We start from the raw sequence: 15304 nt of genomic DNA on the forward strand, positions 1-15304 counted from the left end.
CGGCAGCAAGGGGTACGGTATGCAATCAGCCCACACGAGCATTAGGAACCGGATACAGGGGGTCAGCGGATTGTGAGCGCCGCATTTTGCTGTGCGACCGCAACAACAACGCCGTTAAACTCGGCGTACTCAAAATGCGAGGCCCTCTATACCATCACAACGCCACACCCTCTCATCCACATACAAACTTCCATATAACGTCCGTATATCCCTGCATCAACCTATGCTCCTACATCATTTTCTCATATTCATTCCCACCGTTTATTTGCTCTCACAGATTCTGTACCATACAAACCCTTATATGTCGTCTTTGGTATCACCTATAACGGGGTCCGCCTCTTCTCGGCAGCGCACTCCCCATCGCGCGCTCAATCTCGCCTGCGCCGTCCTTCCGTCCGACGCTCGGCCACTTAGACGCCCACTCCCGATTCCGCCAGCCTCCCAGACCTCATGGCGGACCCGCGCGCGGCGCGCGGCGTGTCCACGTCCTCGGAGGAGGACGAGTCGCTCAGTCCGCAGGATTTCGTGCACCGGCAGATGGAGAAGATGCGCAGCCTGGACGAGCGCGAGAACATGTCGTTCCTGTCGCACCAGAGCCGCAGCAGCAACCACAGCGGCACGAGCGAGCTGTCGGCCAACATGACGGTCTACGAGAAGCTGCAGGCGCTCGCGCTGGCCGAGAATATCAAGTTAGACGGGTCCGGCAACACCGACCGAACCGGTAGCAACGTTAAAGAAGAAGGAGGAGGAGAGGGAGAGGAAGACGAAGATGACGATGAAGACGACGACGACGATACGTACGAAATATCGTGGGACGGAGGTCCTCTGGGACTTTTATTCAAGGCCAACGCCAATGGGCAGCCGGTTATCCGACGAGTTAATAAGAAGGGGGCAGCTACTGGGCTGCAGTACGCACGGGCGGGTGACGTGCTGCTGGCTCTTAACGGGGTCAGTGTGTCTGCTACGCCCTTTAGTGAGGTGATCGAGAAGCTCAAGAACCCGGAATTCCCCATCAAATTGGACTTCCGGCCGCTAAAACTGAGTGACTTGGCGTCCGAGGCGTCCGCAGCGACTACTAAGTGGGGATTGCCCAATTCAGGCTCGGTTCATAGTAGTGACGCCACGTCGGCCTTCTGTGGCTCTCCGGTGAACTCTACGGCGACTGTGGACATGAGGAGCAACCGAGGGGCTGCGTGGGGGGAGTCGTCCCCGACCTTCTCGAACCCAGCGCCCGCGGAGGAGCCGACAGATGTGGAGTACGATGTCGTGTGGAGTGAAGGACCGCTCGGGTGCGAACTTAAGCAGCGCAATGGACTCCCGGCGGTCAAGTCCGTGACCGGGACGGGGGTCACCCCCAGTGTGGCTCAGATTGAGGCGGGGGATATACTGGTGAGCATCAACGGGTTACGCACGGAAGAGATCGGGTTCAAGAGTACGGTGACGCTCATGATGCGCGCGGCCAAGCCGGTGTATTTGAGGTTCCACAGAGGAGGGGCGAGACAGCCGCCGTCGACTGGCAACAGCTTCAGTGAACTCCCTCCGAGCTACAGAGGAGCGGATGACGGCGTAGCGCTGGACCCCAGGCAGTACACGATTATGTGGCGTGACGGCCCGTTGGGTATTCAGATCCGCACGTCCAGCAAGGGCCGCGTGGTTGTGGCGCGACTTACAGGTGCTGGCGCCCCCAATGTCAACGACACAGTGACGCCCGGCGACATTTTCGTGCGTATTGCAGGGGTGGATGTCGACTCGTTGGGTATTGCTGGAGCTTTTGAACTATTAAAGACGGTGCAGAAGCCGGTAGTGCTCGTCTTCCAGCGGCGCGGACGCAGTCCAGGTCACGGCCATCGCTCTCACTCACGCGACAGACCTGCTGGGCTACCTACACCAGCCCCAGCACCCGTACCGTCGTCTTCTGCAGTGCCGTCGTTCAGGAAATTGCGCGAGGAGGAAGCGGCGGCCGCTGCTGCAGCAGCAGGACGTCCACCGCTAGGCCGAGTAAGCAGCGGAGGGTACAGTCCAAGAAGCAAAAGCCGCGGAGGATCTGTGAGGCAGCTTTCAAGTGGCCACTCGCACGAATTTGAGAACTATGCAGCATCAGACGACGGCACCAGCATGCACAGCTACGACTACCTGGATTCGCCTCGATCAAACGCGTCTCATCCGAAGCAGTTCAACAACTCTCAGAACGATGACGGCGACAATGGGTTACCCGGCTACACCGACCTGCCGCCTCCTCCGTTCCCCGGTGGCGTGTCCCCCGCGGCCCCTCCTCCTGCAGGCCTCGGAATCGAAGACTATTCAGAGGAAGATAGTTTTCCGCCTGAGGCTCGGGATGAGAGCCCGTCTCTCACAGGACTGCCTCCTCCTCCGTCGTATATGGACGTATTCACGGCCTCTGGACGAGCAAAGGACCCGATCACAGTGGCCCCTGCCTCTGCTCGCAGCAATCTCCCGGGCATTCCCGACGATGAAGACGGCGGTTATTACGGTGAAGGTGGCGGTCACGTCGAACGCCCGCCTCCGTTCGAAGCCCACAGCGATGACCCCCTGCCGCCCCCGCCTGTGTATTCTGACTCCGCGCTGGCCCCTGCTGAAGAAACCCCTAGTCTTCTAGGCCAGCCCAGCCGACTGCAGGAGCTTCGACGCCAGTACATTGAGTCGGAGCGAGAGCGGAACATGCTCCAGAACGGCGCTGCCACGATGGTGAGTACGTACTCGGACATCGACGACTCGGGGCTCGTGGTGCGTCGTAAACCGCAGCCTTCGTACGGAGACGACGCGTTGGACGTTGGAGCACAAGCGCCTCAGTTGCCTCTACCAGAGCTTTGGGTGCGCTGGAGCGATGGACCGCTGGGCATCACGTTCAAGCGCAAGAACGGCCAGATCGTGGTGTCTCGCCTCACGGGCTCGGGCTATTCGCCTGGCCTGACGCAGCTTCGTCCGGGTGACTGGCTCGTATCGTTCAACAACCAGTCGACTCGCAACCTTCGACTTGGAGAGACTATGGAACTGCTCAAGCGTTCGCCCAAGCCGGTGGACATGTGCTTTATCGTGCAGTGAGGGAATGAAGAACTACAGTATCTGCATTAGATCCCAGCGTCGTCGTTGCGTCATGTATCGCTCGGGAGTAGCCCAGAGCGCAATAGTGAATAGCACCCGGAGGCAATTGTAGCTGATGATGGCGACGGATGTAGCGATGAAAGGCTGGAGACGAATCAGCGAGGCAAGTGGCTTGTCGCGGTGGGAAGCGGCTGCGCTTGATCGCTACGTGTTGAAGTGTACATTCAGGAGATGAAATAAACCTGTGAAGTGACACTGAGTGAGAGAAGAACAACTTGATTATGATTCTGCTAGCGCTCTAGCCTTTGGAGCGCTGCCGGTGTGTTTACTATCCATGGAGGTCTTGGGCAAAATATCTAACGGCCTTACGCAGACTTCGCAGCGTCGCCAGTGCTAGCATTCGGTGAGTTCACGATAGTTGTTGACGCAACCGAATCCTCTGCACTTGCGTTGGATTGAGCGCGTTTTCGAGCTCGAATGGCAGCCATCAAGTCCATCGGCTTGCTGGTTTTCACTGCGTTAATAGCCGTGGAGCCGCCGCTACCGCAGTCGCTTGAATCTGCGCGCTTGACGCTCTGCTTTCGTCGAGCCTTGATAGCGTCAAAAAGCAGAGCGCTTGTAGAGAGTGAAGCTGGGTGTCCTTGCGGCTTGGTAACTCCTGAGGTTGATGAGCTATCATCGACTGAGTCACGCTGCTGATCAAGAGATTCGTCACTAACCTCCCTCTTCATCCAAGGAACTCGTTTGCCGTTGCATTGTGCGTTGACTGGAGACAGCTCGGGCATTTTTGCCATGGCTACCTCATTCTTCAGCTGCACATCGTCCACCAACTCCTGAACAGCCTTCATTGTCGCCGCCGCCGTAACCGACTTGCTTGCTCTTTCCTCACTGAACAGCAGTGCGTTGACATCAGCGAGGATCTCCTGCAGGTAATTGATGGCACGACTGGCTTCACGGATTTCAACGGGTGATCGGGTGTCCTCCTCATCTTTCGCTGGATCTCGCTTCCCCGTGATGCAAATGCCCACACGCTTAGCCAGAAGCAGCATCAGATCTCGTGCGTTATTCAGCAGTGCATTACACTGCCTTAGCTGCTCGCGATCACCAGAAACCGGGAAAGAATCATCGATCTCCCGTACGTGCTCCAGGATCGAATCCATCTCTTCCAACGCGCCGATTGCTTGAGCGACCTGGCGCATGTTCATCTTGTAGTGCGCCTTCAAGTCTCTCTGTCGCTGGTTGGCCACCATCTCTCGAGCGTGAGCTTGGGCTTCAAGCAGGGCCTTCTCACCTGCCCCCTCCGGTTCACTCTTCAAGATATCCTCTTGAATAAACTCAGCGTCGGTTGTGAACCCGAGACCGCAGTAGAGCTTCCGGATCTTCTCCTCGGCTCGCACTGGGCAGGATAACCCCAAGAGTTTGCAGGTGTGAGACGAATCGCTTGAGTCACTCGATTCGCAGTGGTTGTGGAAGTTCGTGGCCGCGGTAACAAACGCCTCCTTCAGCTTGCAGTACCATGCGAACTTCTTCTGAGCCATTTCGTCCTTCTGCTGCTTCTTCCACTCGTGGAAAGGGTCTTGCAGTACGACGTGCAGTGCACGGCGCTCCAGCAAAGTGAGACCCGTTGTGCGATACCCGTCAATGACACTTGGATGCATCTTGGCGATAGTCTTCGGGTCAGTCCGTAGTAGTTGCAGTGCATTCGTCCGCTTAATTCGGCGTGCGAGCTCCGCTGGGAACTTGACTCCAGTCGGTGTCACGAGCTCGATCAACTCTCGCTCGGACAACTTCGCGATGTTGACAGGAATCGCAGACCGCAGCAAGCGCAGAGCCTTGAGATTGAGAACTCGGTTCCCGTCTTCCCACTCCTGCTCTTGTCTCCGCTGCTCTTCAATGTACTCGTCGGTCATAACGAGCGCCATGTGATACTTCTCCATCTCCTGCTCAAGGATGTAGTACTCTTTCCGTGCTGCAGCCTGAGCCTGCTTGTTCTCCAGCACCACCTCGGACGACCCGATCTCCTGCAGCCGCTTGGAAATCTCCGCCACCTTCTTCTTCGCCAGTTCGTACGGAATAACCTCCGCCACAGAGATACCGGCTTGCTTCAGCTGCCTCTCGAGCACCTTCAGCTTCTTCTTGAGCGCCTCACTCTCGTCGTCTTCATTGGCGTAGAGCTCGGTCTGTCGCAGTTTGCTTAGACAAATGGAGTCGCGGTTGTACGCGGCTTGTCGCGCGTTGATCTCCTGCAGTCGGAGCTGTTCTTGCAGCAGTTTAATCGTGGCTCGAGCCTCTTGAAGCTGCAGCTGTTGCTCCGTTGAGAGCAGGTCTTGTTGGCTCTCCTGGTTGACAATTTGAGCTTCCAGAGCTTGGATCCGCTGCTGACTAGCCTCGACTTCTTTCTCGAGTTGTTTCGCCTTGAGAACGGCCTCGAGTTCCTCCTCCATGTTGCGGGATCCAGAGGAGAAACTGCTGTACGAGAAGTTGGCCATATCCCATGGCGTATCACTGCTGAACGAGTAGTCGGACATGGTGTTCATGGTGTTGCGTGAGGACGAGTGATCCGAAGTGTTATCGGACGGCGATAGGGACGGCGAGTCTTGTAGGATCGCAGGCGAGGTCTGTCGTGGTGGGGCTTCTGTCGCTGCTGACTCCCGATGGTCAGGACTGTTATCGCTGGTTGGATCAGTGGCGCCGGCTTCAACTTCTTCTTGGTTTTGGTGGCCAGTCTCCTCCTCCAGTCTCTTCCGATACGCTACGAAGCAGCAGGAGCAGATCCGGAACTTGTTCTCAATCACGGGTAGATTCACCTCGCGGAAGACCGAGCACCGACTGCAGATTACTTCGCCACACATCCGACAGATATGCCGTTTGCGGAGCACTCGGAACTCCCGCAGACAGACGTAGCAAGCCTTCCGAGCACTGGTAACAAATACTTTTGTAAGTAACATACAGAGAACATTGGAAGGGATGAACGCACTCACCTCCGTGGAATCCATTGGTCCGGCGACACAAAGTGGTGGTGATCCAGCAACAACCGAGACGACGCAGTGATTGTTTGGCTCGCAATCTGTGTGCCTTCATCACTGTCGGATGCAGCGCTCGTGCTGCCGTCCACTGAGGCCCTTGAACCAGTTCCTGTCGTCTTTTGATGATAGCTCTCGTCCTCGCTGTTGTTGGTGCTGCTGCCACTGCCACTGCTGCTGCTGGTCGAGTTCTTCTTCCGCTCTCTACGTCTCGCTCTCTTGGCTTTCTTCTTGGTGGATCCAACCCCTCGAGTCTTCATCCTCGAACCTCCTCCATCCACTAGACTCAGCATGCTGTCGTCAAGCAGAACCAGCGGCGGGGGCTTCTCCTGGTAGTTTACCGGGGTAAACGTGCTTCGAGACATGCTAAACCCACTCGTCATCCTTCCGTCCTGCTTCGAACTCATCGTAGCCGCAACTGCAGCAGCGTTGCTGGACGGTGACAATAGCACCGTATTGGCTCGAGCCAACGCCGCCCTCTTTGCATTGCTGATCCCTCCGGGCAGCAGCATCGGTGTCGGTGCCCGCGTCTTCTTCTCTGTGGCGAAAGACGCGTCTTCCGGGTAGAGCTGAATGGTCTTCCTCTCTGTGACGTCCCTGCTGCCCACGAGCGCTGCTGGTCTCCGGTCGTACCCCCTCTTGGGGGGATCTGACAACAACGTAATGGAAGATAGCAGATCATCGTCCAGACCGTTCAGCAAGGACGGATCGGAGCTCATGAGCCGCACGAGAGCCTTCTGCTTGGTCGGGGAGCTCAGCATCCGGTCCATAGTGTTGTAAACCGATCACTTGTTGCTGGTCGAGTAGAAATTCGTGACTGCGCGTGGAAGTCTTCAGAGCGGGGTAGCAAAGCGAAGCAGGCAGTCACACGCCCCGTGCGATCAAAGCTGTGGGGCTCTGGGGGTGCAGTGGCGTGCAGTGACTTCGCTTGGCACTGGCTCGCCCTGCTGCGTCCGGTTCTTTTTCCAACTAACGAGTGCGTACAACAGCTTTGGGCTTCAGCCTCGGCTCGGTTCGGACGAACCGCGCGCCGCTTCAACTGGCACATGCGCTCGTGCGATCGAGCGACTTGCGAGGAGGATTCATTCCTCCCCCACGGGCTCCTTTATTTTGACCCGCCACATGGCCCCCTCCGACTTTGTCTGCAGTTTTTGCGCGTTCGATGAAACTTCCATGGAAACGGCACACACACCACTTTCGTGTTGGGCCGGGGAGCGCTTGACGCAACGGTCTCCGTGATAAATCAGCAGGGGTAGTAGCTAAACGGAGGTGGTCCCAGCAGTACCAGGCCTATCGACAGTGCAGACGCGACAATATTTTTCTGCTCACTCGGACACGGTCCCCTTCGCTTCGTCTATTCGCCGTTCGAAGGCTTGGAGTATCGAGAGCTGCAAAGGAGCTACAGTACTTCGTTATGGCGCTCCCACGACAACTTCAATGCTCATCGGGTCAGCATCTTTGGTAAACTCATGGATGGCTTCACCGAAGTTCCGACCTCAGTTGTGGCTTTCGAGGAAGTGGACATTACCCTTCCACCCATTCAGTGACCCCACCTCCGCCGCTTTCTGACCCTGTACTGGAAGTCTCTTCATTGCCACGGCACCATCGTTCACCGCAACAGAGCAGGGTAGCATTTGTGCCAACCTTCAAGTTGTGTGTACATGGTTGAGGAAAAATTGTTTTGAGTGAAAATCGGGGCCGATAGCGATGTTTATTAAAAAAAATAGGGAGAGAGCGGCAGTGAGAGTTGGTCAAGTGTTCTGGTAGTGCGTGTCACTGGTATCGGTGCTACGAGTCTGTCATGGAATCGCTCAGCATGAGTGCAATCTCGGCGAAGTTCAAGGTTCAACGAAGAGCTACTAAAGGCTCTTAGAAGACGATATGCAATGATCGGTTGCTCCAGCCAAAGAAAGAAAAACACCCGCACACAACGGTTCATGCATGCAAGTATACTGGCGGGATCTCAGTTAAGCGGGGCAACAGCTCCAAAGACTTCCGAGTGCAAACTCAGTTTCAATATAATAACTCTACCGCACCTGAGGCTGGTAGTCGTCCAGCTTGTCCAGCAGAGTCTTCGAGTAGTGCGGCGAGTAGTACTCGACGATCTCCGGGGGGTAGCAGTTGTTGATCTCGAGAATGTACTCGGTCAGTTTGCCTCCCGCCACCTCGCTCAGTTGCTGCAGCAGCTCCAAGCCCCCATTCTGCACAAACGAGCGCCTGGCTTCGAGATCGTGTGGTAGCATCTGCGCGAACTGCTTCAGAATATACTTCTGCACCTTCACGGGGGCGTCACGCAGTAGCGGTTGCAGTGCCTGCAGATGGGTACACTTGGCCAAAACACTCTTCAACGCGCGTTTCGACTTGATCCTGAGGTCATCGGAGCTGTTCGGGTGGATCATACAGGCCAATAGATGGCGAAGCACGTCCGCTTCAGCTACTGCACGCGAGTGATCCGGTGTATGACGTCCGATCTGCCCCAAAGTCCACGCACTCGCCGCTTTGATGTGATCTTCAGGCTCCGAGATGAGCGCGCTCTTAACCGGAGTGATGCCCTTGGATGTGATAACCGCGAGCGCCAGCGTCTCCGAGAAGGCCGAGATGTAGCCGATGGCCATGATCCCGGGGAGTTTGTTGTTGCCCGTTGCTTCCGCTACGTAGTCGACAAGTGCCGAGGCTCCTCCTGCATTCACGATGAGCTTCGATAGCTCCGGAGTGTGCTTGGCGATCTCGCGGATGCAGGTGGCGGCGTTCTTGCGCACAGTGTGGTCGATGTCCTTGAGGTTGTAGAGGATGTTGGGGAAGATCTCGGCCTCGACGACGATCTCGGCCAGGTCCACCGAGTGCTTGGAGATCTGCGCCAAGCAGCTGCAGACCTGCCGCTTCAACTTGGCGTCCGGGTGCTGGATCAGCGGCGCCAAGTAGGCCACGGTGCCCGGGTCGACGACCGCTTGGGCTAACTCGGGCGAGTGCTTGGCGATGTCACTGAGGGCGGACGCCGCGACGCGCTTGAGCGCCACTTCAGGCTCCTGGATGCAAAGCACGAGCAACGGCACAGCTCCAGCGTCCACGACGTGCTGTGCCAGCTCGCCCGTGTGCTGCGCGATGTAGCCGATCGCCCACGCGGCCGCTTCTTTCACTGTCGGGTCGAACTCCTCCAGACACGGCACCAGCGACTCCAAAGCCCCCGAGTCGACTACAGCTTGAGCCAATTCCGGTGAGTGTTTGGCCACCGCGCGCAGGACGAAGGCCGCTGCCTTCTTGTAGAATCGGTTCTGCTCCGAGAGTGAATAGACGAGCTGCGGCAGAATCTCGTTGCCCACGACCGCCTCGGCTAAGTCGTCGCTGTAGTTGGCGAGACGTCCGAGCGCCAATGCTGCAGACTGCTGGATGCTGGGCACGTTGTCGAGCAGCAGCGGACGCAGCAGCTGCATCACGCCGGCGTTCTGCATGACCTCAATGTTCTGCGGTCGCGTCGCGGCCTCCGCCACGGCCTGCACGAACGTCACGCGCGCCTTCTGATACACCTCGAAATGCTGGAGCACGGAGGTCGACGCCATGGTTTCACTTCGTTCTCGCTTGTGTGTGTCGGTAAATGAGCACCAAGAGCTGCTGCGAGCTGCATCAACCTCATCAAGCCACGAATAGTTCTGCAACGACTCGAGCAGCACGCGTGGGATTGTACGGAGCTGCGTACTTTGAGCGAAGCGCCTTGCCATCCTATTAATGGTAACGAGTGCGCATAATACCATGGCAGCTTCCAGAGGAGATGGACACCGTGTCGAGCAGCGCGGGCTTTGCCCCAGCTCCTCCATCTTTGAGCCTTTGTGCGCTGCCACTTGAGCTTCGACCTCTTTTCAGGACTGACACAATACGGACAACACGATTTCAATGTTTGCGATCTCTGCTTCCTATGCTACGCAGCAGCAGCTTGTCTAACGCTGACACAACCTCCATCATGACGTCGACTTTCTCGCCGCCGTGAGCATCGGCCGAGTTCATCGGTGCCAATAAACTCAACGATAACGAGACAATGAAATCCAACTGGCATACGAGCTCTTCGTGGAAGGTTTTTGTTCCACACAGTGAACAACACCAGTTGCGCTTTGGTTTTGTGTGCATTCTGCGAGTCGTCAATGGCATCGACACGCAGGTGGTCGTACAAGCCGAAGTGACAGAGCTCGTCAGCTACATGTAGGCACCCAGCTAAAACGAGTCAATACATGTAGTAAGATCGAACCAACACCTCCTGATTCGTTTCGTTATGCGCACGTAAGCACCAGGCTACAACCAGGATTATTCTACGCGTCTGTAGAGGACGACCACGTATACAGCACTGCGCGCTAATAGCAAGTAGTCCATGTATTAGTCTAATACCCGATACTTCAAGACGGTAGGGCGATCAAACGATGCTCAACACTCAGCGACGAAACGTTGAAGATCCCCAACAAGTCAGTCTTGCTCTCAGCCTTGTAAGATGCAACGACGGATCTGCTCCTCCAGCTGATGCGTTTTCTGCTGCACCGCTTATTCAGCGCTTCACATCTACAAGTACATCGCTTCCATCTCGCCATCCGCTGCAAACTACGCAGGCAAAGGAGGTCAAAAAGTAAACAACAGTACAAATAGTGGTAATAATCAAAGTGTAAGCCTTGAAACGTCTTTGGAGAATTTCAGCTACCGTTTGCAGCACAACGCAATGGATGGTGCGCAACAGGCTCATCTTTGAAGGAGAACCAACATCGGTAGAGCAAAGTTGCGTCGAGTTCCGGGTGACGGGAGTTCGTCAGTTGAAGGCAATAGCAAGGAGGGACAAGATGAGTCCACAAACAGTTGAACAAGGCAAGTTGATGGAGGACTGTATCGACAGTTTTCTATTAATCCTTGAGCAACCAGGACAAGTACGGGTAAGCAGCATGCAGCTACCAAGAGAATGGCCATTAGTGGTGATGATGAAATCTTCTTTAGGATTTTAATGGCTATCATAGTAGTCCAAATAAAATCTCTTCTACTACTACAATCAAAGTGTAAGCCTGTACCCGCAGCTGGACGTAGGTATCTACAAGGCCGAACCACCAGACATACTCATGCTCATTCGCAAATTCTCCCCAAGCCAACTCCAAGGCAATTGCATCAATGGTCTCCACGACCTCTGTCCTCGCCCTCGGCTTCACCTCGCTAGTGGCTTCCAGCGTCGAGGCCCATGGCAAGTTGGTCAAGCCTGCACTCACGTTGACGGGCACTGGGTATGGAGGGAACTTCCAGTCCACCATCCCCATGACCTCGCTGACCCCCAAGCCGGGTGACATCTTCACCACCTACCCCGACTACTCCAAGAACACTGCGGCGTTTGACCGTGCTCTCAAGGCGTCGCAGTACAAGTCGCTCAAAGAGTTCATGTACTCGACGCAGGACATGACCAAGGGCCGCTTCAACCTGCCCAAGACCGCCGAGTGCGGATTCACAGACCCCGTTGACGGCGCAGTGCAGCCCCTGCCGGACCAAGTCGAATGGTACGGCGGCGGAATGATCCACGACGGACCCTGCGAGATCTGGTGCGACGACGAAGTGGCCATGCCCTTCACGCCCAACTGCCGCGCGGCGTACCCGGACGGCAAGTTCCCGTACGAGAAGGCCAAGTGCGAGGGCAAGAAGCGCCTCACCATGTACTGGTTGGGGACGCTGCTCGAGTGGCAGGTCTACATCGACTGCGCCAAGATCGGTGAGGGAGGCTCGGCGACTTCCAACAACACCGCCGCCGTTGCAGCTGCGGCCAAGAAGGGCCCCAGCAGCTTCTCGACTGGCACTGAGAGCCCGGTTGGCACAGTCAGGCCGGCGGTGTAAGCACTACTACAGCTATACGTGTAGGCAGTTGAGGAATGGTACGAAGTGGGAAAAAAATGTTTGCTCAGGGTTGCACGGCGCAACTGAGTCGAGCAGATGTGGTTCAACATGATGAACAGTGAGTTGCGTGCGGGTTTGTAATTATTTCAAAATAGCAGGTTTCTCTGAAGGCGACAAAAGTCTGGGGCTTGTTATCGTGGATACATCTACGATACCATGCCCATCGTGCATGGGATCGCCTCCCCCACATGGCTCGAGCTCGTCGAGCGCGCCTCACGTCGGAAGGGTTGAACAACGACCCAGAGTTCCCGCAGGCCCTGCCTCTCACCCAGATGTGGAGCACGGCGTTGACGTTGAAGTGGCCGTGACGCACACCGCGTCGGGATCGGCAACGCGGCGCATCGATGCTGGAGGGGGCCTCCTTAATGAGGGCCTCGAGACCGGCATTCAAGGGTCGAGGCTGCACCTTTATCACTGCGTTTCCGCTACTCGAAGCTTCACGATACGTGAAGGTAGGTTCTCGCAGAGATTGTCGACGAGCTGAATGCGAATCGCTTCAGTTTGTTAAACGACTGGCCCGATCCGTAGATGGGTCCATTTTGCGGCTGATCGGCGACGCGCTGCGGGTCAGAACACGCCATCTCCATGACGCTGAAGACGTTGTGGCCGCCTGCAAACATGGCTCACGGCACCGCCGTTCGAGCCTGAGGTGACCACCGACCAGGTCTCGCGGCTCGGCAAGGTAATTGCCCCTTTCCGTACTTGTATTCATTTCTGCTGAAACCTCTGATAATACGTATCCCATGTGGATACACCAAGTTGATCAAGTCAACAGTTTAGAAAATGGACTCTGTTAACACATAACCCTACCAATCGGATGGTTGAGTCCTACCTGCTTGGGTCGCCCAGCTCAATATCAAGAACCACGGAGTATTTGTTATAACAGATACTCTGCCGTTTTCGCTTCGGTAATAACCAAACACAAAACGACATTGAACCCCCTCCATATACCACATCACTCTCAATACTTAATTTCCCACAGGGCAGCAGGTCTGAGAACTGGCCGTTCCGCGGCCAAGAGAAACTCCATGTTCACAAGTCAAAGTGGGCCCTGCAGTCTCCAGTGGCGCCCAGTGGTTCACAATCCGCGCGGAGAGCAGCATGCCCACAGGCCTTTGCGCCGCTCAAGCCCGCACCACCCCCAACTCCATCTAACGCTAATAGCCACTCTGCACAAGTCGCAGCAGCCCTCATGGCGAGCGCGGACGCAGCCACCGCCCTTCGGCGATCACAAGACGACGACGCGGACAAACACCGCGACCTCCAGCAGCAGAAGCAAGAAGAACTAGAGCAGCAACAGCAGGACCAGGACCAGGAGGACCGCAGAGTGCACGAGGTCACCGAGAGCTCCTCGGACGAGAGCGGAGACGAGAGACCTGCCAGACCCCACACTATGACACAGAACGTCGAGGATTTCGGTGATCAAGTGGCAGCAGAAGCTGAGGCTGCGACTGTTGAGGACGAAGACGAAGGAGAAGGAGAAGAGAAGGCGCCCGACATGCCGGCGCCCGAGGTGGTGGAGAAGATGCGCGCGGGCGTGTACATGCCCGAACCGGGGGAGGAGTTCTACAACACCAAGAACGTGGCGGACATGCACTACCTGTTCACGAACGACAAGCTCAAGGAGGAGTCGCCCGCCGTGGTGCTGCGCTCCGACCCGTTCTGCATCCCGCGGGTGACGGACAACGTGCCCAACTACAGGCCCATGCTGAACCCGCTGAGCATCTTCCTCGGGGAGGACAAGCTGCTGCCCGGCAACTTCCGACTGGACCCGTCCGAGCGACCGCCGAAAGCCGGCGAGAGTGTCGCCTCCAAGAAGGATGGGACACCGAGGGTTACGAACGGACGCACGCTGCCTGCCCCCCCGCCTGGAAGCTCGTCATCATCCACGAGCAGCGGCAAGCAGTTCCGAGGCAAGACCAGTGCGTTCATGGGCACGATGCCCCGTCAGACGGAGTTTGCAGAGATCCCGGTGTCCGAGAAGCTGTTCCAGAACCACGAACTGTTTCGACCGTCGTCGTCGATTCCACGAGTTCCAGCGTCTCCGAGGGATAAGCGTCCAGCCACGTCGATCGGCAGCAACAGGCAGTTCAGCACCAGCAGAGCAGAGGAGAACCAGGCGTCGACGTCGTCCGCGGGTGGAGTGACTGCTACCGGCACTGCGGCTACCTCAGCCTCGCTTTCGGATGCGATGTTGCTGTCGTCCATTCAGCACACGCTGGACGTGACGACTGCTGCGCTGACATCGACTGACGGCACCGTGCCTTCGCTAGACAGTGCCGCCAATGCGCTATCGTCGGCGTCTGAAACTGCGCCTACGTCATCCGGATACCAGATCCAGCAGCTTCAGCCTCTGGATTCGGTCGCGGATACGCTCACCAACTATTTGCCGACTCGCAGTGCTTCATCTACGCAGGACGACGGACGGCCTATGGAGGGACAATACTTCAGCGCGCCAGGGGGATACAGTGCCGCCACCGGCTCAATGGGCTATGCCCCCAGCGTTCCTGGCACGTTCGGCAGTATGCTTTCGCCGGTTGACACGCAAGTCAGCGCTCCGTACCCAGGTCTCTTTGTCGACAGCGGCGAGGCGCAACCCGCCAACCAGGGCATGCAGTCCTTCCACAGTGCTCTTAGCGCGATTTCAATCACGACTCCGACCAACGGCGCGGCGCAGATTCACACGGGTCTTATCACTCCTCAGGGTGGTGCTGCAAGGTCCGGTGTGACTACACCGCGTCGTCCTGGAGCGAAGAAGCCGCGCGCGAAGAATGTCTTTCGACCGTGCACTACCCCGGGCTGTACGAAGGGTGCTCGTGGCAAGTCTGGACTGTGTCAAAAGCACGGCGGCGGCAAGCGTTGTGCAGCTCCGAACTGTCCGAAGGGCGCACAAGGCAGCAGCAGCATGTGCCTCTTTCACGGAGGTGGCTACCGCTGCACGGTTGAGGGATGCACTACGGGTGCGCGTGGAACGTCGGGCTTGTGTGCCAAGCACGGTGGCTACAAGAAGGGCAAGGCTGGCGCGGCTAACGGGAAGCGCGGACCTGACGTAGATGCCTCAGCAGCCAAACGCGTGCGCACCGACGAACCGGAGCAACCGCCAGCCACTGTCCAGGCAGACTAACAGGTCTCTAACGACCGTATTTAATATGAAGTGTTCATTTGCTATTCGGCTTGGCTTCCTCTGAGCTTTTTGGAGTCGAACTTGGGCATGGAATGACAAAAGCTTGGTGCTTGAAGGGCTCTCGACCCCGCTTAAAAATCGATCCAGAATTTTCTTCTCAATTCCTTCTCATTCCAGAATCCTCCTCGCAAAA

At 56.8% G+C, this 15304-nt stretch overlaps 6 protein-coding genes across 6 annotated transcripts; 4 read left to right on the top strand and 2 right to left on the bottom strand.

The window, feature by feature from the left end:
• Nucleotides 1-362: 362 nt before the first annotated feature.
• PHYSODRAFT_566849 (hypothetical protein) lies at nucleotides 363-3063 on the top strand (the record flags this gene model as incomplete). Its single annotated transcript, XM_009541746.1, has 1 exon — nucleotides 363-3063. The coding sequence occupies exon 1, from the start codon at nucleotides 451-453 to the stop codon at nucleotides 3061-3063; it is 2613 nt and encodes an 870-aa protein (XP_009540041.1). The 5' UTR covers nucleotides 363-450.
• A 365-nt stretch (nucleotides 3064-3428) lies between these two features.
• PHYSODRAFT_536295 (hypothetical protein) lies at nucleotides 3429-6856 on the bottom strand (the record flags this gene model as incomplete). Its single annotated transcript, XM_009541747.1, has 3 exons — nucleotides 3429-3710; nucleotides 3831-5995; nucleotides 6148-6856. The coding sequence occupies 3 exons, from the start codon at nucleotides 6854-6856 to the stop codon at nucleotides 3429-3431; spliced, it is 3156 nt and encodes a 1051-aa protein (XP_009540042.1).
• A 1257-nt stretch (nucleotides 6857-8113) lies between these two features.
• On the bottom strand, nucleotides 8114-9643 carry PHYSODRAFT_536270 (hypothetical protein; the record flags this gene model as incomplete). The annotated part of the gene is made up of 1 exon (XM_009541748.1): nucleotides 8114-9643. The coding sequence occupies one exon, from the start codon at nucleotides 9641-9643 to the stop codon at nucleotides 8114-8116; it is 1530 nt and encodes a 509-aa protein (XP_009540043.1).
• A 1095-nt stretch (nucleotides 9644-10738) lies between these two features.
• On the top strand, nucleotides 10739-10948 carry PHYSODRAFT_407714 (hypothetical protein; the record flags this gene model as incomplete). The annotated part of the gene is made up of 1 exon (XM_009541749.1): nucleotides 10739-10948. A coding segment is annotated over one exon (210 nt), but the record flags the coding sequence as incomplete, so codon positions are not given.
• Nucleotides 10949-11219: 271 nt separating this feature from the next.
• Nucleotides 11220-11849, top strand: PHYSODRAFT_426658 (hypothetical protein; the record flags this gene model as incomplete). Its single annotated transcript, XM_009541750.1, has 1 exon — nucleotides 11220-11849. A coding segment is annotated over one exon (630 nt), but the record flags the coding sequence as incomplete, so codon positions are not given.
• A 1636-nt stretch (nucleotides 11850-13485) lies between these two features.
• PHYSODRAFT_536257 (hypothetical protein) lies at nucleotides 13486-15111 on the top strand (the record flags this gene model as incomplete). The annotated part of the gene is made up of 4 exons (XM_009541751.1): nucleotides 13486-13760; nucleotides 13884-14044; nucleotides 14162-14455; nucleotides 14537-15111. The coding sequence occupies 4 exons, from the start codon at nucleotides 13486-13488 to the stop codon at nucleotides 15109-15111; spliced, it is 1305 nt and encodes a 434-aa protein (XP_009540046.1).
• Between the last annotated feature and the right edge of the window lie 193 nt (nucleotides 15112-15304).

The sequence above is a fragment of the Phytophthora sojae genome (assembly GCF_000149755.1).
Source record: "Phytophthora sojae unplaced genomic scaffold PHYSOscaffold_31, whole genome shotgun sequence".
NCBI classification, from domain to species: Eukaryota; Oomycota; class Peronosporomycetes; order Peronosporales; family Peronosporaceae; genus Phytophthora; species Phytophthora sojae.